The sequence below is a fragment of the Herpailurus yagouaroundi genome, unplaced genomic scaffold, assembly GCF_014898765.1.
Source record: "Herpailurus yagouaroundi ecotype Mexico unplaced genomic scaffold, PumYag 185, whole genome shotgun sequence".
Lineage (NCBI taxonomy): Eukaryota > Metazoa > Chordata > Mammalia > Carnivora > Felidae > Herpailurus > Herpailurus yagouaroundi.
The window spans coordinates 21618210-21644434 of record NW_024412416.1 but is presented as its reverse complement, the minus strand read 5'-3'; the positions used below and the strand labels follow the sequence as shown (position 1 = coordinate 21644434).

General features: G+C 43.7%; 1 protein-coding gene across 11 annotated transcripts in view; it reads left to right on the top strand.

Moving 5' to 3' along the window:
• TRPM1 (transient receptor potential cation channel subfamily M member 1) overlaps positions 1–26225 on the top strand; it is a 139458-nt gene that overhangs the window by 59613 nt on the left and 53620 nt on the right. For 10 of the 11 annotated variants that reach the window (XM_040493854.1, XM_040493860.1, XM_040493852.1 and 7 more), the window contains 9 exons: positions 10618–10697; positions 15165–15360; positions 16617–16830; positions 17480–17604; positions 18486–18657; positions 20500–20674; positions 21110–21233; positions 22241–22313; positions 23215–23315. In XM_040493854.1, coding sequence (XP_040349788.1) covers positions 10618–10697; positions 15165–15360; positions 16617–16830; positions 17480–17604; positions 18486–18657; positions 20500–20674; positions 21110–21233; positions 22241–22313; positions 23215–23315 — 1260 coding nt within the window. Of the gene's footprint in view, positions 1–10617; positions 10698–15164; positions 15361–16616; positions 16831–17479; positions 17605–18485; positions 18658–20499; positions 20701–21109; positions 21234–22240; positions 22314–23214; positions 23316–26225 lie in introns of those variants that run through there. The other variant, XM_040493859.1, reaches the window with a different exon arrangement.

Genomic DNA, 26225 nt, shown 5'->3' with positions numbered 1-26225 from the left:
CTCTCTCTCTCTCTCTCTCTCTCTGTGCCTCCCCCGCTTGTGCTTTCTCTCTCTCTCTCTCTCTCTCTCAAAAATAATTTTTTAAAAACTTAAAAAAAAAAAAAAAAAAGAAAGGAAAGGAAAAGGGAAAAGGTCACTTCCTATGGCCTAAAGACCCAGCTCTGCTCCCGGGCTCCAGTCTGGAGGATCGCATTACATTGTCCCAGGAAGGGCCCCTGGATAGAAGAGGGTTGGAGGTCTGGGGAAGAGGGAACACTGGCCAAGGAGAGGCGGGGGCTCTGATGACCCCCCCCCCCAGCGTTTCCTCCAGGCCAGCCCTGTCACCTCCAGGGGATGGTGATGATAAAGCACAGGAAATCAGATCTTGAGGTTCTCCCAAGCACTATCACTCAAGTCTCATGTTATCATCCCCACTCTACAGATGTGAAAACTGAGGCCCAGCACCTGAGGGGCAGCCTCAGCATGGGCCCTTACCTGGGGCTCCTACTGGTTCTCTTTGTTGTAAGGGGCCATGAGGCAAGGTCTGTCCGGCTCAAGAGTCTCTCCTTGTCTGGCCAAAGCAGGAGCATCAGCCAAACCACACCGAAATAGCCTGTGGGTTGGAGCCCAAGGCCTCCTTCTTGCTGGAGTGAGTGGGTGGCAGGTGGAGTAGGAACAACTGTGGAGTTTTAATCTTTGTGCGCCTGAAGATGGGTGGCCTGTGCCAGTGTTTGGCGGGGAAGTTGTCTGGTTCTCTGGGATGGAGAGTTTCCAGGCATGCAGGTGCTGCCCCAGGTGAGGCCCACAGGTGCTCCTGGCAGCCAGGCAAGGGCAGGTCGGGGCCCTGTGTGGGGACCCACAGCCACCTACCACTGTGCGAGAACATCCACCAGCGTTCCCACACACAACGGCATTCCAGAGAAGCCAGAAATCCAGATTTTCACATGTAATCCCCCTCTGGGTTAATAGCAGAGAATTCTTCTCTTTATACAAGGGTCAAATCAAGTCCACGTGTGGGTCACATGCAGCTCTGCGATGAGCATTTTGAGGCGTTGGCTCTAAATACATACAGGAGATAGGCAGTTTCCTTTGGCTAAATGGGTCCACAAATCAGTCATTTCACTGTAGGGTTTGCTGTTAATTTTGGCCCAAGAAACAGGGCCATTGAGTAAACAGAGACTCGCCTAACAGTAAACCAGCTCTTATGTTTGGAAGCCACTTCCCAGGATCAGTCACAGCTGGCCCAGGCCAAACGCCACTCCCTGCGGTCCTGGCCCTGTCTCCTGCCTCCCTCTCCTCCCACAGGCCCCACTCCACCACCCCTCAGCCCTCTCACCCTTCCCAGCCCCCACCCCATCACCCCACCCCAGCCTCAGTCTTCTCAAAGGTGTCCCCCTGCAGACTCCTCCTTCCTCTTGCACATCTCCTAGAGGGTCATCCCCCTGGTGTGGGCCACACTCCAGTCTTCCTACTGGTATCCTGGCTCCCCTTTGCTCCCCTATAGCCACATAAGTTCATGCTGCCCCTCTGCCCACCACTTATTGTGACCTAAAGTCTGTGCAGAACACGCCCACCTGCATCTTCGGTTCCCAAGTCTGCCACATACCCAATCCATGCTCCTCAGCAAGCACCTGCAGCTCTGTCTGCCACAGGGCCTTTGCACATGCTGTTCCAGCACCCTAGAATTCCCTTCTGGTCTTTCACTTCACAGTTTAAATGTATAGCCTGTTCAGCCAAGACTTCCCAATCTAACAAGCCTCCTACCCCACCCCACGTGCACACCACCATACTCTACCACACCCTCTTCTTTATTCCCTTCATGTTCTTACCACAATCAGCAATGCTCTGGTTTATCTGCTGCCTTGTTTGCTATTCTTTGCTACTTGACCACAATGGAAGCCCCCTGAGGGTAGGGCCATGACTACCTGGCTCACCTCCACCCCCAACTCAGAGCCCTGAACCCAGCCAGCCCCACACTGGCCACATGATGGCACTCACAAAACACCTGGAACATGAAGACGTGGCAGCCTAGTTTCTGCCTTCACTTCACTACTATGAGAAATGCCCACTAAACACTCATCTCCTGGGGGGGCCTCCTCCTGCCCCTCCATGGCCCATCCCCATCTCACTGAGGTGGGAAACCCACCCCCTTCCCTCCATTTCCTCACCCACCTACTGCTCAGCACCACCTCTTGCCCTCAGTCACCCTGTTCCCGTCCCTCCCCCCTATTCTCCACATGCACCCTCACTCCCTCTGCTGTACACATGCTGTTCCACCCACCCCACCATTCCCTGTCCCCAAATGTCTTCAGCCCACCTGTCCAAATCTTGCCTATACTATGAAGTTTCCTCCCCGTACTTACCCACTCTGAACTCCTGGCACCTGGTGGTTTTTGAACCACCAGGTGAAGGCTAGACTGCATACCGCCTCTATTTCCATCATGCAACTTACTATCCTGTGATAAAACTAATGACTAGGATTTCCATTTATATCTAGTACCTCCCAGATACTGTACAGGTGTTACCCCAGCTGAGGCTGAAAGTATGCAAAGCAGTTCCCATTTCAGAGATGAAATGGGGGTGGTGGGGGGGGGGGCTGCATGTGACCCACACATGGACTTGGGCAGCTCAAGGGGCTTGGGGAGCATGATGGTGGCACCACCTCTGTGTCTCCTCACTGGGCCTCACAGACAGACTTTCCAGTAAGGGAGCACTCCTGCAGGTGGGATTTTAATCTTCAGTGCTAGTGTTCCTCTTATCTGGCCCTAAAGCACTTAAATAACCATTTGAGGGGCACCTGGGTGGCTCAGTCCATTAAGCGTCTGGCTTCAGCTCAGGTCATGATCTCTTGATTTTGTGGGTTCAAGCCCCACGTTGCACTCCGTACTGATAGCTCAGAGCCTGGAGCCTGCTCAGATTCTGTCTCCCTCTCTCTACACCCCTCCCCCACTTGCACTCTCTCTTTCTTTCTCTCAAAATAAATCTTAAAAAAATAATAACCATTTGTGATGGGCAGGAATATTTTGGATGAGTGGGCACCATCTCTGACCCAACAGGGGGATCTGAAGGGTCTATAAATGAACCACAGGAGGCTCTGCTCTTCTTTCATTTCACAAGGATGCCCTTTGTAAGATTCCATGGCTCTTTGTTGTTACCTTGGCGGTACTCAGCCCTGGTAGCAGAGGCGGGAGGGGAAGGAGGAAAGTTGGACTCAGGGGTCCTCCACCCATTGCCTTTCACCTGCATCAGTGACTCCCAGCCATTCAGGAGGCTGAACCCCTCCCCACCATGAGCAGAGAGAGTCTCCTCAGGTGACCTGGGTTACCTCCCTTCTGCTCTGTGTGCACCCCACTGGGGTGTGTGGGCCCAGGGGGCCAGACTGGGGTAGGCCAGGTTGATAAGAGCTGGGCCGCTCTGGAAATGCTCCACCCGAGGGATTTATTGATTTATTCAGTCATTACAGGGTAATGAGCAACTTCTCTTTGCCAGGCACTCCTGGAGGCACTGGGGATAAAACAGAGAACTGAACAGGGCTTCGCCTTCCATGGCTTTTGTAGGAGGAGAGAGGGAAGGGAAGAGAGGGAGGAGGTTAGTGGGATGGAATGTATGAAGGACAGAGAGCAGGGGGTGGGGGTGTGATGGGGAGCCAGAGAGCCTCCCTGAAGAGGGGACATTTGAGTACAGGCCAAAACACTGTGAGAGATTGCAGGCAAAGAGTGGCTATTGTATCTTTTGTTTATCCTCAGAAGATTCTAGAATATTTCTGGAGACTCAGCAGTAACTTGGAATTTTGAACTAAGGATGCTCTTCAGGACTAAACTTTTTTTAAAAAAATCAGTAGTTGATATTTAAAGTAAAGCACTTTTTTCCCCAAGGGAAAGTATGTTAGTCACGTGCTAACATATTCATTAGGAAAAAAAAGAAAAGATTTTTGGTGAAGCAGAGAGAAATGGGGCCATTTTGTGGATGCCAGCTGCTGTTCTTGCCCAGGGCTCCAAGGGCTGGGGTTTGGCACTCTGAAAAGGCCCCCTCCCAAGTTTGGGGGTAAGGTGTGGGCCAATACTCCCTCAGGGCAACAGATGCCCTGCACCTGCATGTAAAGGAGATGGGGGAGGGGGGCACTCCTTGATGGAGGCATTTAAATGCTGCCTGAGACAGAACAGACATTAATAAAAACAAGAAGCACATTGCTGCTTTCCAAGTTCTTCATCCACCTCAGCATATTAAATCCTGTAGGGCAAGTGGTATTTCCCCCTTTTGATGATGTGGGACTTAAGCCTAGTTGTTCAGGAGCTGGACCTTGGTTTTCTGATTGCCCACACTGCATTGCCCCTGGGTTTCCTAGGAAGTGCCCACTGACTGGTTTGTTGTGCTAGGGGGCGCTGAGAGGGAGGGCCTAGGGGACAGGCAGAGGGGGCGGGGCCTAGCAGGGGGCAGGGGGCGGGGCCTAAAGACTGGGCAGGGGGAGGAGCTGAGAGGGAGTGAGGTCTAGAGGGCAGGGCACAGAGGTGGAAGGGCATTTCACTGTCGTGTCTTTCCACAACGGCTAGAACCATTCCCCAGTCTTTCCTGGTCACCTTGACATTTTTGCAGAGTATGGGTCAGTTATTTTGTAGGATGCCCCTCAGTTTGGGTTATCTGAGGTTGCTCCTGCTTAGATTCAAGTTATGCATTTTTGGCATTTTTATCTCTCATGCATTTTATTGGGAGGCTCATGGTGAATCTTTGTTCCATTACTGGTGATGTTCACTTGGCTTTAGGTGGTGTTCCCCAAATTTCTCTACTGTCAAGTCACTAACTTCCTCTATGATTAGTAAATACCTGTGGGAGATACTATGAGATTATGTAAGTGTACTGTCACTCTTCAAACTTTTACCCACTACTTTTAGCATTCATAAAACATGAGTGATAGTTGCCACATGGAGATTTTCTATGTCCATCATTCCTTCTGTATTTATTAAATGACTTACTACTGGAGGAAAGAGAGTTCCCGTCACCCCTATGTATTGAATTATGTATGGATTTATACCAGTGTGGGTCCATGGGCTCTTATTTCAGTCAAAAGGTTGTACTTCATTATTGTAAGTACTTATTTTCATGCTCAATTATCCCAGATAAAGCCAGTGAGAGTCCCTTCAAAGTGGCTTCAGTGTTCGTTTGGCAAGTTCCCACGTCAAAAGTAAACACTTACTGGCTAAACAAGATGTTCCAGGTCCTTCTTGTACTCTCCCTGCTCCAGTCTTGGATACAGTCATTTCTCCAAGAAGCCCCAGTTCGCTTCAGTGGAGAACAATATTTAGAAGCCAATATTTGAGCACTAAATATACTCGTTGGTGGTACGCCCTTTCAGTGGATAGAGCCAGGAAATACATGAATGTGTACACATACAGACATACGTGAGCATATGTGGTAGGCATATGACCCCAAAGACCCTAGCCTCCTGGTATTTATGCCTTTGTAGTTGTTGTGTTGGTCCCAGCCTACTGTTAGTGATGCTCTTTGCTAGGAATGACCGAGGCATTCACCAGAACCTGTGTTATTCACAGCGAACCTCCACAGAGAACTCCCCCTGTGGAACTAATGTGTCTGGACCAGCCCTGTAATTCTTATTATGACTGCAAGATGCACTTCAGCAAAAACTAGCAGGAAACTCTGAGGAACAAGATTTATTACTCACAAGCCTTGAGTGTATGTGGCATACCCAATGGGCCACATAGCAAGGACACAAGTAGAGATAGAGATAGCAGATCCAGAACTCTGCCTTTATTAGTGTCCAAGGGTGGGATGTCTAGGGTTTAGAGGGTTCACTCTTTATGGTGAACTTCAGGCATGAGAGCAGGTATTAGGGCACAGGAAGGGCAAGGGTCAGTTCTCTAGGTTAACCAGCACTTTCTGAAAGAGGGAGCTTGGTGAGCAGGGGCAGCCTAGTTCTTTATTTGGCTGTTTTGTTAGTAGCTGTGTTGTATATCTGGCAGTATATTTACTTGAGATGGATGTCTTTGACATGAATGCCTCAACAGTCAAAAGCTGAATGTCAGGCACTCACATTACAAGAGAAAAAGCTTAATGTTCACTTACACTATAGTAGTCCTCTCCACCTGATTGTGGGCAGCCAGAATGGGAGACTCTTCTAATGCATGGAATACAGCTAAAGAGGTATCACTTCAGATACATGGTTGTAAAGAGACCATGGCTTCTCTTGTGTGACTCTTGCACTCCCCACTCTGATGGAGGTCACCCACCATGTTGTGAGGTTCCTTGTGGAGAGGCTCACATGACAAGGAACTGACTGAGGTGCTGGGCCCAAAACCCTTGAGAGGACCTAGATCTTGGCAACAGCCACATAAGGGAGCTAGGACTGGGTGCTCCCCAGTGGATTCCCTTTGGATGAGACCATGGCCCCACCCACAGCTTGGCTGAATCCCTGGGAGAGACAGAGTCAGAAGTACCCAGATATGCTACATTCAATTCCTGGTCCACAGAAACTGTGAGGTAATAAATTTTGTTGTTTTAAGCACCGAGTTTGGGGACAATTTGTTATATTAAGCAATAGATAACTAATACAATATGTTATGTATACTTGTGTGTGTGTGTGTGTATGTGTGTATGTGTGTGTGTAGAGAGAGGGAGAGAAGGAGGGACCACACCTGCCTCTATCTGGTCTTATATCTATCTCTCTACATGTTACAAATCATGGGTACACACTGACCATTTCAATTTCACTCCACTGCTCCAGGGATTTATTCTAATCTTCCCCACTCTCCATGCTTGTAACCTTTCTCCAACAATGAGAAACCCAGCCCCCATTATCCACAATATATTGATTTCTTTGTTCTGTCCTAGAATACACAGAAAGTAATTTCAGAATCGCTATCCTATGTCTCTGTGAAAACCTAGCCTACTCATGGGAGTTCAGTATTTGTTAGAGCTCTTATTGTCTTTAATTGAAGGCATATAGTCCAAACAATATGAACTCTATTTTAAAAAGGGGGGCGAGTATGCTCTCCCAGCTTCTCTGGGAAGTGAGGAGTGACGTGCAAGAGGGGAAACATATTTTCTTTCCAGACAGCAAATGCTCTGCTTGGCCATTTTGCCCTGGATTGTTCTAACACTCCACAGGAGAAGGGCTAGGACCTGGGCTTCAGGGGCTCACCACTCTGAGGTTTTTCCTCTGAGTGGATGCAGCCACTTTCCTCTCATTAGTGATGTGGTTTTCAAGCAGTCATTAAATTACTTGGAGACAAAGGTGTAGTGTTGCTTTCTGAAGGCCCCTCAGGAAGGTTTTGAATTATAATCATTCCTGTTATTCAAAAAGAAGCCAAGTAACCAGCTGACTCTTAAGACCTTCCCAGAAAGGCTCGGGGAACCATAGGTCCTTCCAGAAGGATGAAAACCCTGATCAGACTGTCTCAGCATGACTAAGACTGGGGCCAGGACTATCTGTAGAGCAACGAAAGTGGCACTGGGGCCTTGACATGACCTCATCGAGAAGGGCGTGTGTGACATGTGGTCATTGCCGGCACGCTCTGAGGAGACAGCATCCATGGACACAAGGGAACCCCTAAATTGGAATTGCTGCCCAGATGGGTGAGGGCCACAACACCCTCAGGTCACAGGTCACAGGTCACACTGTGACGCTCGCTTTAGAGACTGTGGGAGAGTGGCCACGAACATGAGGCTCTGTGCTCTGCAGTTTCTCCAAGATCTGATTCAGGATTCTCCAGGTTTCACAAGCTAGGTCGCTCCATTTCCCTGTGTCTGCCCTCCTCCCTCAGAGATACACACACATTATACACACACCACATTTTACATAGCACACATGCCACATGCATAGCACACACCACACATATTACACACATCACACATATAATCATACCCACTCACATGCACACCATCACACATGTGCACACATCAGACCACACACACACACACACACACACCATACACTCTACACCCACACACCACACATACATCGCACACATGCACAAATACATCACACAAGCACACACATCACACGTACACAAATATCACAACACATATTGAGCCAGGCCTCAAGGAGACACAGGGAAGGATGTTGGCACCCTGGTAAGGTGGACAGGTTTCCTTCCTGCCTCGCTCAGCTCCACAAAGCCGCCCTGTACTGCCAACCTCCTTCAGCACATGTGCGGGCATCACATCCTCTGACACTTCCAGGGGGTGGTGACCCAGCTTGCCCTGGAAGTCCCCAAGCACCCCAAATGCTTCTCCTCTGAAGTCCCCAAGCACTCAGCACAGCACCTTGCACAAAAAAAAAATCTTCAACAAATGGATGTAGGTAAATGAGAGGTCAGGAAATGAAAAATGACAACAGCTAATTTTTAGAGTGGCAGAGGGTTTTTTTCCCTTTTTAAAAACTTGTTTTATTTTAGATTTTCATTTCAGGCAAACTTTTTATATTTTTAAATAGGTAATACCTTTATATAATTCAAAATTTTAAAGGAAGAAAAACCCAAAGTTTTAATTTTTTTAATATTTATTTATTTTTGAGAGAGAGAGAGCATATGAGCAGGGACAGGCAGAGAGAGGGAGACACAGAATCCAAAGTAGGCTCCAGACTCTGAGCTGTCAGCACAGAATCTGACATGGGTCCTGAACTCACGAACCATGAGATCATGACCTGAGCTGAAGTCAGACGCTTAACCAACTGAGCCACCCAGGCACTCCAAAAAACCCAAAATTTTAAAGAGAAAAATATAAGTTCCTACACGTGGGCATTTATTGCATCTTTATTCATGTTTGCCAAAACTTGGAAGCCACCAACTTCAGTGGGTAAGTGGATAAATAAACTGTGGCTCATCCAGACAATGAAATATTACTCAGCACTAAAAAGAAATGAGCTGTCAGGCCATGGAAAGGCATAGAGCAATCTTAAGTGCATATTAGTAAGGGAAAGAGGCCAGTCTGAAAAGGCTGCATATGTGTATGATTCCAACTATAGGACATTCTGGAAAGGGCAAAACTATGGAGACAATAAAAAGATGAGTGGTTGCCAGGAGGTGGGGTAAGATAGGGGTAAATAGGCAGAACACAGAGGATTTTTAGGGCAATAAAACTATTCTGCATGATACTATAGTGGTGAACACATGTCATTATACATTTGTCAAATCCCTAAAATATTCAACATTAAGAGTGAACCCTAAGTAAACTGTGGACTTTAGGTGATTATGAAGAGTCAATATAGGTTCAACTTTGGTAACAAAGGTACCACTTTGGTAGACAATGCTGATAATTATGGAGTCTGGGCATGTGTATATGGGAACTCTGTCTACCTCCGTTTCAGTTTTGTTATAAACTAAAACTGCTCTTAAAAAATAAAGTCTTTTTCGGGGTACCTGGGTGGCTCAGTCGGTTAGGTGTCTGCCTCCAGCTCAGGTCATGATCTCACAGCTCGTGAGTTTGAGACCCACGTCAAGCTCTGTGCTGACAGCTCAGAACCTGGAGGCTGCTTCAGATTCTGTGTCTCCCTCTTCCTCCCCCTGTGTTCGCCCCTCCCCTGCTTGTGCTCTGTCTCTTTGTCAAAAATAGATAAACACCAAAAAATTTTAAAAATAATAAAGTCTTTCTCAAGAATTTAAAAGGTGTGTCCTCTTCACCCATCACCCATGTTCCCCAGGCCTCCAGATCCCATCTCTTGGAGGGAATCATGTTAGCTGCTCCTTGTGAGCCCTTCCCAGTATATTATGTCTATTGTCAAGCAAGTGTGTTTTCATATTAATATTTCTTCTCTGTAACTTTAATGACAATACCCGAGAGATTATTCCATGTCTTACTTTTTTACTTACTATAGGTTGGTGATCATTCCCTATTGATACAGAGAGAAAGTCTTATTTTTTTAATAGCCACAGAGAATTCTATTGATGATTGTTCCATAACACAGGTACAATCCCCTACTGATAGACAGTAGGTGATGTCCAGTCTTTTGATATCGTGAACAGTGGTTGCAATAAATAAATGAATATGTGTCATTTTGCATGTATTCAGGGGTACTGATAGAGTAAAATACTAAATGGTCAAAAGGTATATGCTTTGTAATTTTGATATTATTGCCAAATTGCCCTTGTTAGAGGTTGTACCAACTTCTAGCTCCAGCAGCCATGTTATATACGTACCCATTTCTTCACAACCTTCAATATTTTTAATGATAAAAATAACATTCAGTGAATCTGAGCACCAGTTAGAGTCCACTTGTAAAATTACTATGGTGTATGGGTGCCTGGAAGTCCAAAGAAGATGAGGTTCTTGATAGCAGACAAAGTCCTAATCGGACACTTGCAGACTTTGTTGGCTTTTCCAGTAACTCACATTTATACCAGGGCTTGTCTGGGCACTGGTTTGCTCCAGGACGGCATAATGCCCCCTTTGCAGACTTTGACTTGCATGCAAAGCCTAGGTTTTGTAGCCCTATGGAAACCATGAATACCTACTTCCAAGCCATTTCTCTGAAAAAGATTCTTAAAGAGTTGCATCCACGATTATTGAAGGTGCCTATTCAGATATTTTGGTCAGACTTCCTGTTAATGATTTTTTTTAAGTAAAATAATGAACTCTGATGATTGTGTGGGACTATATTGGTCTAGTTTCCACTTCTTTCTCTTCCAGGGACAGAAAGCTTGGATAGAAAAAACGTTCTGCAAGAGAGAATGTGTCTTTGTAATTCCCAGCACTAAAGACCCTAACAGGTAAATTGGAAGTCACACCTAAGACATTATCCAAACCAGCACTTGTTCACCAGTTGCCAGCAACTATTCTTGTACTCACAGGAGGGGGAAGAGGAGGGAAGAAGAATGGCTATAATCCATTCCCTATGGGAGTCATTAATCAGGGAATACTTCAGCTAAGAAGCTTCTCTGTCAAGATGCAGGAAAGATTGTTGTCTGACACTCATCCTAATCTAATGCGAACTCTCATAACCAGATGGGCCTTCAGTGTTCTTCCTAGTCTTAGGGAGATCAAGATTTCCAGGGTAGCTTCATGGCTTCCTGTTAAAGTTTCATAATGCTATTTAGGTAAATAGGTACCTCCAACACAGTTAAGATCTGAATGGTTAAGTGAACTAGATGTAACTCTGAAGAGGTGTAGTTTGTACACAAAATGTCAATTTCATTCACCTAAATAAAAATGAATCTGTTGGGGCACGTGAGTGGCTCAGTCAGTTGAGCGTCTGACTCTTAATTTCAGCTCAGGTCATGATCCCTGGGTCATGGGATGGGGACCGCGATGGTCTCAATGCTGAGCTGAGCTTGGAGCCTGCTTAAGATTCTCTCTCTCTCTCTCTCTCTCTCTCTCTCTCTCTCTGACCCTCCCCTGCTTCTGTGCCCTCTATTTCTCTCTGTATCTCTCTCTCTTAAAGTAAAAAAAATAATTAGGGGCACCTGAGTGGCTCAGTTGGTTGAGAGTCTGACTTCCGCTCAGGTCATGATCTCATGGTTGGTGAGTTCAAGCCCTGTGTCGGGCTCTGTGCTAACAGCTCAGAGCCTTAAGCCTGCTTCAGATTCTGTGTCTCCCTCTCTCTGTGTTCTGTCTTTCTCTCTCTCTAAAAAATAAATAAACATTAAAAAGATTATTTTTAAAAATTAAAATAAAAAAATTTTTTAAAGAAAATGAACCTGTTATAAACTAAACAGAAGGTCTCCTAAAGCCATGAAAGTGATCAGAAATGAATTTAGCTAAACCTTACCATCTCTGAGGACAACAGCTATGGGCTGAGTTTGGAGAGCCACTGAGAGGATTCACCCAATATGAAATCCATGCAGATAGGATCACTGACACAGAGCACACAGACTCTCAGACATCACCTAGGTCAGATATGACACATGCAACATCATCCCCACCATGTCCCCATGTTCGCCCCCTCCACTACCCCCCTGTAGATTCCTCTCTCTGCTTAAATGCCAGTGATTATCCCCCAAGTCAAGAAATATGCATTAGGGGATAATGTCAAAGATCACGAAAGTCTTTCTTTTGTTGAACCTAAATGTCCCTCCTTATTTCAGTGGCACCCAGACCCTCCTTGATGGAAACTACCTATGCCAGCCCTCCTTAGCATCTGCTGTACTGCAGTCCCCCACATAGCCAAGTGGCTGGGCAGCAGAAGGAGCAGAAAAAGCTTCAGGGACTCACACATGAGACTCTTCTGTGAGTTGCATGGATTCTCTAGCATGGGGTTAAAAAAAATCCTGGAATGAAAAAATAACCATTTAAAGTCCCTGAAAATGATCCCAAGGGCCAATAGGAAATAGAGAAATATCTATACAAAAACACCTACAAAAATTCAATAGAAAGGCTAGAGTTTGTGGTATTTGAAGCATGAGAGCTCTGTCCCTTCCCCTTCCTGGCTCAGTAAGATCAAACTACATCTAAAGGAAGCAGAAGGAAATATTAAATAAAATGGAATAAAATAGAAAATTTTGAAACAATAGAGAAAAATCAATGTAACCAAAAGCTATTTCTTGGAAAAGATCAACAAAATTGACAAACCTTTAGGTAGACTGATGAAGAATTCAAATTACTAGGATCAGAAATGAAAATATATTACTACCAATCTTACAGAAACAGAAAGGAATACAAAGGAATACTAATTTATACACTAATTACAATAAATTAAATAACTTAGGTGAAATGGACAAATTCCTAGGAAGACACAAATTACTAGACCAATTCAAGAAGAAATATGCAATCTAAATAGACCTATACGAAATTAAGACATAGGATTAGTATCAAAAATGACCCACAAAGAAAAGCTTAGGTCCAGATGACTTCACTGCTGAATTGTACTAAATATTTTTCAAAGAATTACACAAATAATCAAAAAAATGTCAAAAAAATAGAAGATGAGAAAACATTCCTCAACTCAGTTCCTGGTTTCATGAGGCCAGTACTACCTGTATATTAAAACCAAAGACACCACACAAAAGGAAAACTACATAACAATATCTTTTGTGAGCATGGATGCAGAAATCCTGAACAAACACTATCAAACCAAATATAGCAACATATAAAAACATAATCAACTGGGATTTATCCCAGGGATGCAAAGTTGGTTTCACATCAGAAAATCAACTAATGCAATACATCACATAAATAGAATAAAAACAAAAATAACATAATCATCTCAACTGACAAAAAAGCATTTGGTAAAATTCAACACCTTTTATGATTAAAAATTGAGGAATTTCTTCAATCTAATAAACGACATCTATGAAAATCCACAGTTATCATCATACTTAATGGTGAATGATTGGATGCTTTGTCTCTAATATCAGAGATAAGGATGTCCCCTCTCACCACTTCTATCCAAAACTGTACTAGAGGTCTTAGCCAAGGAAATTAGGATAAAGAAATAAAAGGCACCCATAGTGGAAAAGAAAAAGTAGCTATCTTTATTGGCAGATGACATAATGTTGTATATAGAAAATCCTAAGGAATCACTAAAAAAAAAAAAACTCTTGTAACTAGTAAGCAAGTTCAGCAAGGTTGAAGTGTAAAATAAAAATCAGTAAACAAAAATTATGTTTATATCTATCTACTTGCAATGAACAATGAAATAAAATGAAACTAACAAAACAATTCCATGTACAATATCATCAAAAAGAAAAAGATACTTTGGAATAAACTTAGAAAAGTAGTGCAAAACCTATACTCTGAAAAGTGCAAAACACTGTTGAAAGAAATTAACAAAGATCCAAATAATTGGAAAAACAGCCCATGTTCATGGATCAGAAGAGTTAACATTGTTAACAATATTCACAAATTGATCTACAGATTCAGTGCAGTCCATATCAGAATCCCAGCTTGCTTCTTTGCAAAAATTGACAAGCAGACTGATATGGAATTGCAAGGGATACAGAATAGCTGAAGCAGTATCATTAAAAAAAAAAAAAGAACAAAGTAGGAAGACTCACACGCTACTTGATTTCAAAACTTACTACAAAGCTACAGTAATCAAAGTAGTATGGTACTGGCATAAGGATAGACATACAGACCAATGGAATAGAATCAGGAGTCCATAAATAACCATACATTTGTAGACAATTGATGTTTCAGCAAGGTTACCACAACAGAGAAAGAATAGTCTCTTCATCAAATGGTGTGGAAACAACTGCGTATCATGATGCAAAGAATGTATTTTTGCATTCTTTTTATATATGGTGTGAGGTGCACCCCCACCTCACACCATATATAAAAATTAGCTCAAAGTGTATCAAAAACCTAGGGGCGCCTGGTTGGCTCAGTCTCTTAAGCATCTGACTCCTGATTTCATCTCAGGTCATGATTTCACAGTCGGGATGGAGGCTCACTTTGGGCTCTGCTCTGGGAATGGAGCCTGCTTAAGATTCTCTCCCTCACCCTCTGTCCCTCCCCAGCTCAGGCTCTCTCTAAAATTAAAAAAAAAAAAACTGGGGCACCTGGGTGGCTCAGTCGGTTGGGCATTCTACTTCAGCACAGGTCATGATCTCGCAGTGAGTTCAAGCCCTACATCGGGCCCTGTGCTGACAGCTCAGAGCCTGGAGCCTGCTTCGGATTCTGTGTCTCCCTCTCTCTCTGCTCCTCCCCTGCTAGCACTCTGTCTCTCAAAAATGAATAAAATGTAAAAAAAAAAAACTATCAAAAACATAAATGTAGGGGCTTAAACTATAAAACTCTTAGACAAAAACATAGGAGCAAATCTTCATGACTTTGGATTTAGCAAGAGATTCTTAAATTTGACAATGAAAGTATAAGCAGAAAAAGGATTATATTTTCAAGGTTACTAATGTAGAGAAATGTTTTATTAAGCAACAGAAGAATTCAACAATTTGAAAATTCCTGGAAGATCAATTCTGTCTGTATCAGGAGGGCATGATTACACTTTGTCAGAGCATGTTTGATAATTGATGCCCATGTTGATGTTTTCAAGACATCAAAAAAGAGTTAAAATATATGCAGTACAGAAGAGCAACTATCCAATGTGTTTTAAATGGGCTGGTATGTAAATAGATATAAGTTGATTATCTGGAAAAGGCCATCATAAGGGACATTTCTATCCTTAACAGAGCCATATAAGGAAAGTGTTAGTCTGCCCCTGTTCAGGTGCTACCCTCCTGTTGAGTTTAACTCCTCTTAAGGAGGAAAATGTTACAGAAAGACTGTTTTGTCCTTGTTTTCAGGTGTTGTTGTGGCCAGCTTACCAACCAGCATATCCCCCCTCTGCCAAGTGTAACATCCAGCAAAAATGAAGAGGAAAATAAACAGGTGGAGACTCAGCCCGAAAAATGGTCTGTCAGCAAACACACCCAGACCTACCCAACAGATTCCTATGGAACTCTTGAATTCCAGGGTGGTGGATACTCCAATAAAGCCATGGTAAGACAGGCTTTAAAAAGGGATGCCACTGTGTAAGCTCACAGTCTCTATCAGAGGCCCAGTCTCCCAGCTCCCCAGACTGCAGACACCTGGGTCTTCTTTCAGGATGTGACTCAGTCTTCCTAGATATTTCATTGCAAAGGGAAGAAATATAACTGCACACTCAACTTTTTAGCCATGAGATTTGGAAACTGAGCAATCTTATAAAGAGCACGTAGTGTCACTAAGTTCATACCAGAATTGTGAATCTACAAATCATGCAACCATACTCATCACTGAGTGATGAGTGAGAAATTACGCTATTTGTTTTTTGAGGTTGTTTGGGGTTTGCTTTTGTTTTTTATAACTGTGAACCTTCCACTCCCCCTTGAATGGGTTAGGAGTGTCTGGAAATATTTCCCTCTGAAGTTCATCCACAGCCTCCCTGGGCCTGCATTCAGCTGGCCCAAGAAGACTAAGGTCTTTCACATTTTCACGTAAACAGGGAGTGCCCTCTGCCTTTCAGATGAGCCCTGCCAGAGAGGGGAGGCGTCAGCACTGTGATCCCTTTCAGCTAATTCTGAATAATACTCCCACATGTCCAGTCAGATCGTTTTTGCAATTTCATTTTATTCCACTGGCCCAATGTCATTGTACAAATAAAATTCAGTTGCGTTCCAAATAGCACAACAGAGTCTTCTGGAATGGCACCCTACATATCGGCATGGACACAAAGAGGCTGTTCATAGGGGCAAAGGCATCTGACCATTCATTTCTTCTTCACCTTGGGGGGTGGTCAAATCCAGAGATTAACCCAGGATCCCCATTGTCAGCACCAACACAATGTGGCCAGTGAGCACTCCCTCAACAATGCCCTAACCTCTGGAGACATAGTTCTAGCTGGGCCCCTTTGGAATTGATTTTTTCAAGATTGAGAGTTGCCAGGTAAAACACAGGACACCCAGCTGTATTTGGATTTCAGATAAACAACAGATAATTTTTTAGTATAAGCATGTGCCAAATATTGCATAGGTCATACTTACGATAAAACATTTTTCAATGTTCACATAAAATTCAAATTTAACTGGGTGTCCTATATTTTTATTTGCTAAATCTGGCAACTCTTCCAAAGTTCCTTTCCCTCACTTAGCCACAGACTCACACAGAAGGACAGAAAGCCAAAACCAAAAGTGGTTGGACATGAACAGTAACCCTGTTCCCCTGTGATACAAGAGGAAAACCAAGAACAGGTACAAGCAACACATACTTTTTTGCAGTATATCCGTGTATCCTATGACACCAAGCCAGATTCGCTGCTTCATCTCATGGTTAAAGACTGGCAGCTGGAACTCCCCAAGCTCTTAATATCTGTGCACGGAGGCCTCCAGAACTTTGAGATGCAACCCAAGCTGAAACAGGTCTTTGGAAAAGGTCTGATCAAAGCCGCCATGACCACTGGGGCCTGGATTTTCACTGGGGGCGTCAGTACCGGTAAGAGCAGGCCCCTCCCCTTCCTGTAAACATACAAACCCAGAACTCAGTATAGTTCCCAAAGAGTTGTTGAATAATTAAGATCAAAAAAACAAAACATATTGCAACCTGACAATATTTATGACAGAAGTGAAATCTTTGTCCAGTAGCTTATTTTTTTATTTTTATATTTTAGTGACAATGGTCAACATTTCCAGCACCCACGATGTGCCATTCCTCAAACTGAGTCCTTTACAAGCCTTGTTCTCACTGAGGCCCTTGACAATCCTTTTTGCCCTCCTATGGGAGAGGAAACAGAGGAAGGGAAGGGTTAGGGCCATGCCAAGCAGTCTGACTCTTGACTTTGGCTGAATGTAGCCAAGGAGCCCCACTCACTTCCATCTTTAGGTCTTAGAAATTTGTAAAGGAAATCCCTGTATCATTGCTTTGGTTTTTGGTTTTTGTTTTACCTTTTCTAGGAGCTAATGCAGGGTGACCAGTTATCATGAGCTCAGACTTCCGGTGTACTTTCTTTTAATGATGAAGATCATTATGCTTCAACCCTATTCCATAGGGAATGGAGTGGTTCAGAGAAGGGGTCCCTAAAGTTCATAAGTAATGGTATGATGGGAGGAAAGGGCCTAAAAATATGATCCATGGCTATTTGTAGGTGTTATCAGCCACGTAGGGGATGCCTTAAAAGACCACTCCTCCAAATCCAGAGGTCGGGTTTGTGCTATAGGAATTGCTCCGTGGGGCATCGTGGAAAACAAGGAAGACCTGGTTGGAAAGGATGTAAGTGTTTTCTCCCCAGATATTGGCAATTTTTCAAATCAAAGTCTTTATATTGAGATAACTGTGGATTCCCTTGCAGTTGTAAGATAATAAAGAGAGGCCCCATATGTCCTTCCTCCTTTTCCCAATGGTAACATGTTGCCAAATGTGGTATAGTATCACAACCAGGATATTCATATCAATACAGTCAAGATACAGAGTATTTCCATCACCATTAGCATCACTCATGTTGTCCTTTAATATCCATGCCTAATTCTCTCTGACCTCTACCATCTCTTTAACCTCTGGCAGCCACTAATCTTCCCCTTATCTCTATAATTTTATTATTTCAAGAATGTTCTATAAATGGGACCATGCACTATGTAACCTTGAAGACTGCTGTTGTGTGATTTTTTTTTTATTGTTGTTGTTTTATTCCACATTCCTAGAGATCCATCCAGGTTGTCGTGTGTATCAATGGTTCGTTCCCTCTTATTTCTGAGTGGTTTTCCACGGTATGGGTGTATACCACAGTTTGTTTACCTGTGTATCTGTTGAAGCGCATCTGACTTGTTTCCAGTTTGGCTATCACAAATGAAGTAACCATAAATGTTCATGCACAGGATTTTGTGTTACTGTCAGTTTTCATTTCTCTGCAGTAAATGCCCAGAAGTGTGGTTGCTGGGTTGTCATTATCTAAAATGATTTATTTGTTTTTTCTAATTTAATATAGAAATTTGCAAACAGAAATTTTCAACAGAGAGAGGACAGGGAAGCAAGAGTAGGTTTAAGTGCACAGTTAGATGAAGTTGCCACTACATATGTATGTATACTGCCTGCTTCCCCTGGTAGTCTTAATGTCTACGTTCTGCAGCGCTGATCTATGTTGTGCATTTTGCCAGGTAACAAGAGTGTACCAGACTATGTCCAACCCCCTAAGCAAGCTGTCTTTGCTCAACAACTCACACACTCACTTCATCCTGGCTGACAATGGCACCCTGGGCAAATACGGTGCCGAGGTGAAGCTGCGGAGGCAGCTGGAGAAGCACATCTCTCTGCAGAAAATTAACACAAGTAAGTTCTGGCAAAGCCCATGGGTGCTGGGCTGCCACCCCTGCCATGAAACCCAGGCTTAAATGGAAACTTCCCAAGTGTGTTTAGAGTTTCCACTTTGATTCTCATCAGATCCACAGAACAACAGATCAACAGACTTGTCTAGAGCCCTTAGTCTGGCCAGGTACCAAATCACACTTGCTGAGCTGTGTGGTGATACTCTGCCCCAGGTTTACAGGGAGGGGCCACGTGAGAAACAGCCCTACAGCAGTTGTCATGGTGACAGCATTGCCCACCATGTGGCCCAGTGTAATTACTGTAGTTATTTTTGTAATGTTTGAACAGGAAGAAAGTTCCTCACTCAAAGACATAGTAGGATTTCTCCTGTCAACTAAGTGTTAGTTGATCATTAAATTAAATATCTCTGTAGCTCTGGGTCTCTCACCCAGACTAAGGTGGGCTGGATGGGGAGACTTGTGGAGACAGCCACAGGAAACATCTGCTCCCCGTGGCCCCACCTGTGCTGGTCCAGGTGGCACAGCCCTACAGCAGGGCTGCCTCCAGGGGGTGGGTGGTGAGGTCAAGCTCAAGAGAAAGGAACAAACCACAACCAGATGAAATGATAATGACTGGTTAGGATGAAAATAACTGTTGTTATCTCTTGAAATGTGCTCCCACTCTGGCAATACTTATTGCCAAAATATTAAAAGATTTTAAAGACTATTTTGTCATCCCTGATAAGGTTTTTGTGAAAGCCAGTCTAAGGCCTGGAAATGGCCATTGTCAAGCCCAATTAAGGACCTGTGAGCACAAGTGGTTAGAATGGTTGCCTGCAAAGGGGACTGTGGATAAACTACTTGGTGACTGACTTTTTTGTTCTCACATTTTTAATTGTCTTGGACTCAACTTTTCACACTGCCCAACTTCATCTGGCCATGTGACTTGTGGGCTTCCCTTTGTCATCCTTTGCCTAGGGCTCTGAGTGAGGCAGGGACAGCAAAGGGGTGCTCAGTCGTCACCTCTCACAGCTTGGAGCTTCGGGGAATCCAGCCTATATACCAAGAAGAACCAATTTTGCCCTGTTTCTAGAAAACGAAGCAATTTGGCCACCATATTCCTGAAGATTTAGAATGTCAAGCCTTGCTTGGCTTGGAAATCTCAAAGGCAGGGTCTGTCTCATCTTTACCTGTTTTTCCGATATCTGTTGGCCGGGACCTGGCACAAAGCAGACCCTCCGTGCATATTCGCTGAAATGAACTTCACTGAGATTATCTTGGTAGGAGAAGAGAAAGTTGTTCAAAATTTTTTAGAGTTCCTGACTATAGAAATGCATCATGGAAGCAAACCAGAAACTCTGAATTCGGCCACTTGAAATGTTTAGATTTCCTCGTAATGTATGCTAGCAGATTTTATCTGAAGGCCTTCAGAACTATGAGACCAAGGACATTTCTCCTACTTGCCATTTGTTAATGTTGATCAAGTAACTCCCATCACAACTAATCGTCGCCTGGGGAAACACGCTTAGAATATAACTTGTCCTGGCCAATCTGGGGTAAAATTGTCAAGTAGACAAATTTGTCTCTGTGGCTCTTCCACTCCCACTGTCCTCCCTCTCCAGAGTCTCAGATTCTTGGACTTCTCCTGCTTCCTCCTGCTTCTCAGAGTTCACCCTTCTTGTTCTGCCTCCAGAAGTTAGCCTGTCCCTACCACATTCCCAAAGATTCCTACTATCTGATGGAGACAGAGGGAGGACTCGGGGAATAAGTTACTAACTGATGGGTTAATAATGGTGGTCCAAGTTGCCCTCTCAGGTAATTTGTGCCATGTCGTTGGTGTGTATGATAAGTGTGTTTTATGTTGCAGGGCTGGGACAGGGTGTGCCTGTCGTGGGCCTGGTGGTGGAAGGAGGCCCTAATGTGGTTTCCATTGTCTTGGAATATCTCCGAGAAGACCCTCCAGTCCCCGTGGTGATTTGTGATGGCAGTGGGCGAGCCTCGGACATTCTGTCTTTTGCACACAAGTACTGTGAAGAAGGAGGGTAGGATTTCTGACATGTTACAAAGGGTGGGTTTTTAACTGCCTTCTTGTTAGGCCAAGAAGAAAACCCTAAGTGATACATTTAGCCATTCCAAAAATGCTAAATAATGAAGATTTACTAGATCTCTCCCATTTTCTGAGGTCAGCATGTGAGGGAGCTGTCAAGAGCATGATGTTTCTTACAGAATTCTTTCTCTGGGGGAATATACTCTCTTCCAACTTCATTTTCCCTTATAAGGTTTTCAACCAGCCTGGAATTTAGGACACGTGTGAATGCAGTTTTTGACTGTGGTCCCTTTTTGTCTCCTAGCCTGGGATACCCTCCAATGGTAAAGTTTCAAATCAAAGACACCAGACGGACATAGAGTTGTCTGATTTATTCATGTACAGATTTAACTCATATTGTTTCCTTCTCTTTTGCATTTCCTTTGAACAGGATAATAAATGAATCCCTCAAGGATCAGCTTCTAGTTACCATTCAGAAAACATTTAATTACAACAAGACACAATCTCATCAGCTGTTTGCAATTATAATGGAGTGCATGAAAAAGAAAGAACTCGTAAGTGTCTTGAGTTTATTTCCAAACCAGCTCCACAGAGAGAATTATGTTTCCTTTCTAATTCTGCCCATATGTGCATGATGGACTTGTTCATATTTTAGTTTCAGACTTTTCCGAGGGGCAGTTTACAAATCCCTACCAAATTGGCTGTTATGCCCACGTGATAGAAACAGACTAAGCATGCACAGGGAAGGGACCCAAGTGCTTTCAGAGCTTAGCACACATTAGGTGACACCATGCTACTTTGCACCAGTTCTGAGGTTTATGATATTAGTCATATGTAAAGCCATGAGGAGCGACAGACACACCCTTTTAGGTGCACTTACAAAATTCTGTCACTTCACTCTCCAAATACAGTAATTATTTCCCACTCCTTGCCTCCCTAATTATGCTTGTAAGGAAGACACACAAGGTAGCCCCTTCAAAATTTTAAATCTAGAGGGATGCCTGGTTGGTTCAGTTGGTTGAGCATCCAACTTCAGCTGAGGTCACGGTCTCATGGTTCATAGGTTCAAGACCTGCATCGGGCTCTGTGCTGGCAGCTCAGAGCCTGGAGCCTGCTTCAGATTCTGTGTCTCCCTCTCTCTCTCTGCCCCTCCCCCACTCATGCTCTGTCTCTCAAAAATGAATAAATGTTTTAAATTTTTTTTTAATTCTAAATCTACAAATTTCCTACAACTGTAGCAGTTTTCTGAGTAGAAATTATTTTGTCAACTTGGTAGCAATTTAGATATTGGAGTATGTAGATACTGAATGGGCTCTTTCCTCTTGAGAGTAGTGGAGTAGATTGGGTAAATAATAAAATAGGTATCCAGGCAAAGACTCAGAGTCAGAACGATCAAAGTTATCACTTGTGGAAATGAAAGACACCTGGCTTAAAATCATTCCACTTCCAGAATCATTGAATCGCATGTCAGTCTCTATGGTCCTTTAAAAAAAAAATCCAATTCTCCCTTTTAGTTTCAACTTTGCTTTACTTGGTCTTTTCATGATTAACTTGTTTTCAGGTCACCGTGTTTAGAATGGGTTCCGAGGGTCAGCAAGACATCGAGATGGCAATTTTAACGGCCTTGTTGAAAGGTGAGCTCTCAGGAAACAGTGACTCCTGGCCTCTCAGTGCTGGCCTCGGCCAGGGCTTTGCTCATGGCCAAGAAATCACACTCCCTCTTCTCCTGCCAGGAACAACGTCTACTGGTGATCGAATCCAGAGCCAGTCAGGCTGCCTGGAGTTATCTCACTGTGAAGCCATGGCAGAACAACAAAGCTCACAATGGGTGTCTTGAGAAGGGGTATTTTCTGTGGGTGCCAATGGACCATGTGGGCAGAAGTCAGACCAGTTTCTATTCATAACTAGTTCATTAAGGGTTTCCTCATAGAGGGGGAACATGGGTGGTTTTTCATTCGCCATCACTGCAATGATTTGTTCAATTTCCCCATCCTGCTCCTAATGATAGGCTATGACCTGGCCACTCACAGGGTCACTCTAGGACACACATTTCTTCTCTGCCTCTTGGCTACTCTAGGACAATGAGAGGGCAGGGATGAGAGAGGAGAGTGTCACCATCGGACCAGGTGCCTGGCAGTGCTGTGCTGGTCTCCCCACGGCTGGGGGCTGGTGCTCTTGGCCTGTGCCCACCTTTGGCCTGAAAGGGCTGATGTCAAGGCAGTCCCAGGGCTTCTGCCCTCCTGCAGATGAGGGTCCTGGAATCACCAGGTTCCTCCTCTGTGCCTTCAGGGACACCAAGCCAAGCAGACATGGAAAGAGGTGGCCTCCAACCTCCTCCCAGGCAGCTCTTTGAGAATATGGAGTTCTTAGCTTTGGGGCCTGAGTAGTCACTCAGGGACAAGAGAAAAGGCAGGAGTGCTTAGTTCCAGGCTGGCGTGAGCCAGCCCAGGGAAGCCCGTGCTCACCTCCCAGCACCTGCCTAACTGGGGCAATCCAGGCGTGGAGTGAGAAAAGCCTTGTTTCTTGCCTTTCCAGGGACAAATGCATCAGCCCCGGACCAGCTGAGCTTGGCACTGGCTTGGAACCGCGTCGACATAGCACGAAGCCAGATCTTTGTCTTTGGGCCCCACTGGCCGGTGAAACTAAGTGTTTTTCATCTCATACTAGCATGACCTTGTATAGATGATATATTAGTATGTTCTCCCTCATTACACAGATCTCAAGAAATTATCTGGGGTTTCTGATGATCCAATGTTAAATGCATTAGGGTCATTAGATGTTGCTATTTAACTTCCAAGAACCAGAAAGAAGAGCCACTAGTACTAATTATAGATTCAAAACAGTACTCTTGAAGAAATAACCACTAAATATTTTATCTTTGCTGGTGAAGTGGGGTTTACCCTTTTAAAGAAAAAGAAGAAAGAAAATAGCCCATTAAAATTAAATACAACAGTTGCATTGAGAGCATCGTCTTTTCAAATTATGTTCCATGGTACCCTGGAGGCCTAGAGAATTCTAGGGGGGGGGTCTTTGGGGTGTGGTATGTATGTGTCTGTGTGTAGCATGTGTGTGGTGTGTGTTAGGTGTGTGGTGTGGTGTGTGATGCCTGTGTATGGTTTAGCGTGTGTGTGGTATATATCTGTGGTATCTGTGTGTGTATAATAATGATTAATGTGTGACAGGATGTTTGTGGGTGTGATACAGCTGTGTGTGTGAGTGGTAGGTGTGTGTGTGTGTGCAGAATGAGCATGTGTGGTAATCACCTCTAGGCTTTCTTATTTCCTGATGGTTCCATTTTCACGCCAGCCTATTTTCATCTCATGAATGCCATACCTGAGGATACAAATTGGATGTTTTAAAGTCCTCTTCTGTTCCCTAAATTATCTCTATTTTTCTCCCTGGTCAGCTGCTCCCATTTGTCCACTTTGTCTTTTCTGTTGCAGATCCTGGCTTGTCCATCCCCATTTCCAGATGAGGGATGGGACCAATTAATTATAGGAAGCTTACTTTGCCATTAAACAGCTCTGCTTTGCCATGTGCAGATTGGAACAGACTAGTGAGGCTCTGGACCTCTCTATACAGGTCCTTCCAATGATTTAGCGACCATTCTTCCGGTTTCTGCCTGGGGGTGAAGCCCAGGAATGCAGTTACTCTGCACCTGCCCAAGGGGGTGTTGGCAGGGCACACAAGAGGGGATGGGGGATGAATGGCCTCCTGTCCTGTAGTCAGTCCTTCCACTGATCACCATGCTTTCTACCCATCATTAGCTCTCATTCTCTGAAAATCTGGTCCTACCTCTACTGATACCTTCACATTACTCCTGGTTTACTCCTTCATGGTTTTAACTACCTGTTAGTATTTCCACAAATTTGTTAATAGCTCTTGTCTGCCTCTTCTCCTTGAAATAGATTTTTCTTTATCATAGTCTTCTGTTATCATTTCCATGAGGAGGAAGGGCAAGCAGGAGACATGTGATCAAGACTGCAACCTGGAACCAAAATCCTTCTCAGTCTCGCCATAACGCAGTATATGGTCTCCAAAAGCTTACTTTAATGGTTGAAGCACATGATTAACTATGTGCTGTGAATCTATAGTCTTTCTACAATTCTTGACATAATAGAGAACTTGTGGTAGGGAGTATTTGATAATTACTACACAATAAATCAATCCTAGTTCTGATTGGTTATATTTTATTAGTCAATATTCTTCTATTTTTTTTTATTAAGTACAAAAATAAAAACTGTCCCCAAAAACTTCTTTGTTAAAGGTTTTGTTAAAACATAACAAAAAGTGAGGCACCTGGGTGGCTCACTTGGTTAAGTGTCTGACTCTTGGTTTTGGCTCAGGTCATGATCTTGCTGTTCGAGCCCCACGTAGGTGTCTGAGCTGACAGTGTGGAGCCTGCTTGGGATTCTCTCTCACTCTCTCCTGCCTTTCCTAGCTCTCTCTCTCTCTCTCTCTCTCTCTCTCTCTCTCTCAAAATAAACTTTAAACCAACAATAACAACACAGAGAGAGGTAGTAGTGTTTGATATATACATATAACAAAGTAATTGATTTATATTGAGTCATAAAAACTTGGACTAACAATTTTTTAAGGGAATAGGCTAAACTCCACCTGAGCATGTAAGAGTATGGTTTGGGGACATCTAGACCACTGCCCATTTTAAAGACCAAAATCTATAAACCTTGGCCAGTTTCACTGAGATTTCTGAAACAGAAAGAAATATCTGCATATTTTTTATGATGAGAACCATTTATTTGGCTTCCATCTGTGGACAAGGGCTTATCCTTTGGCAAAACCATGAACTAGAACCTTAAATTCAAAGAAATTGGTAACAATGCCTGATATTTGGGTCACACACCATGTTTTACCCCATGTGTTCACATATATGAGCATTACTGGACCAGCCTTCACAACTCTGAAATAGATCTGATTGCCTTCATTTTATAGTTTGGAAAAATAAATTGATATCCCAAGAGGTTAAACAATTTTTCCCAAGTTTACTCATGACACTTCTAAACAGCATGTAGATCAAAGAAGTCTCAAGAGAAATTTTAAAATATTTTCAACCAAATGAAAATGAAAATACAACTTAAAATTTGTGGGATACAGCAAAAGCAGTGCTTAGAGGGAAATTTCTAGCATTGAATGCATATATTAGAATAAAAATTAAGGCACAAATCAATAACATTGAAAACAGGGGTGCCTGGGTGGCTCAGTCAGTTAAGCGCCAGACTTTGGCTCAGGTCATGATCTCATGGTTCGTGGGTTTGAGCCCCGTGTCGGGCTCTGTGCTGACAGCTCAGAGCCTGGAGCCTGCTTCAGATTCTGTGTCTCCCTCTCTTTTTCTGCCCCTTCTTGGTTCACACTCTGTCTCTCTCTCTCAAAAATAAACATTTTTTTAAAATTTAAAAAAAAATAATATTGAAAACAGGAAATCAATGGAGAAAATCAACAGAAACCAAAATCTAAATCTTTGGAAAGATCAATGAAATTAATAAGCCTCTAACTAGGCTAAGAATACTAATATCAGGAACGAAAGA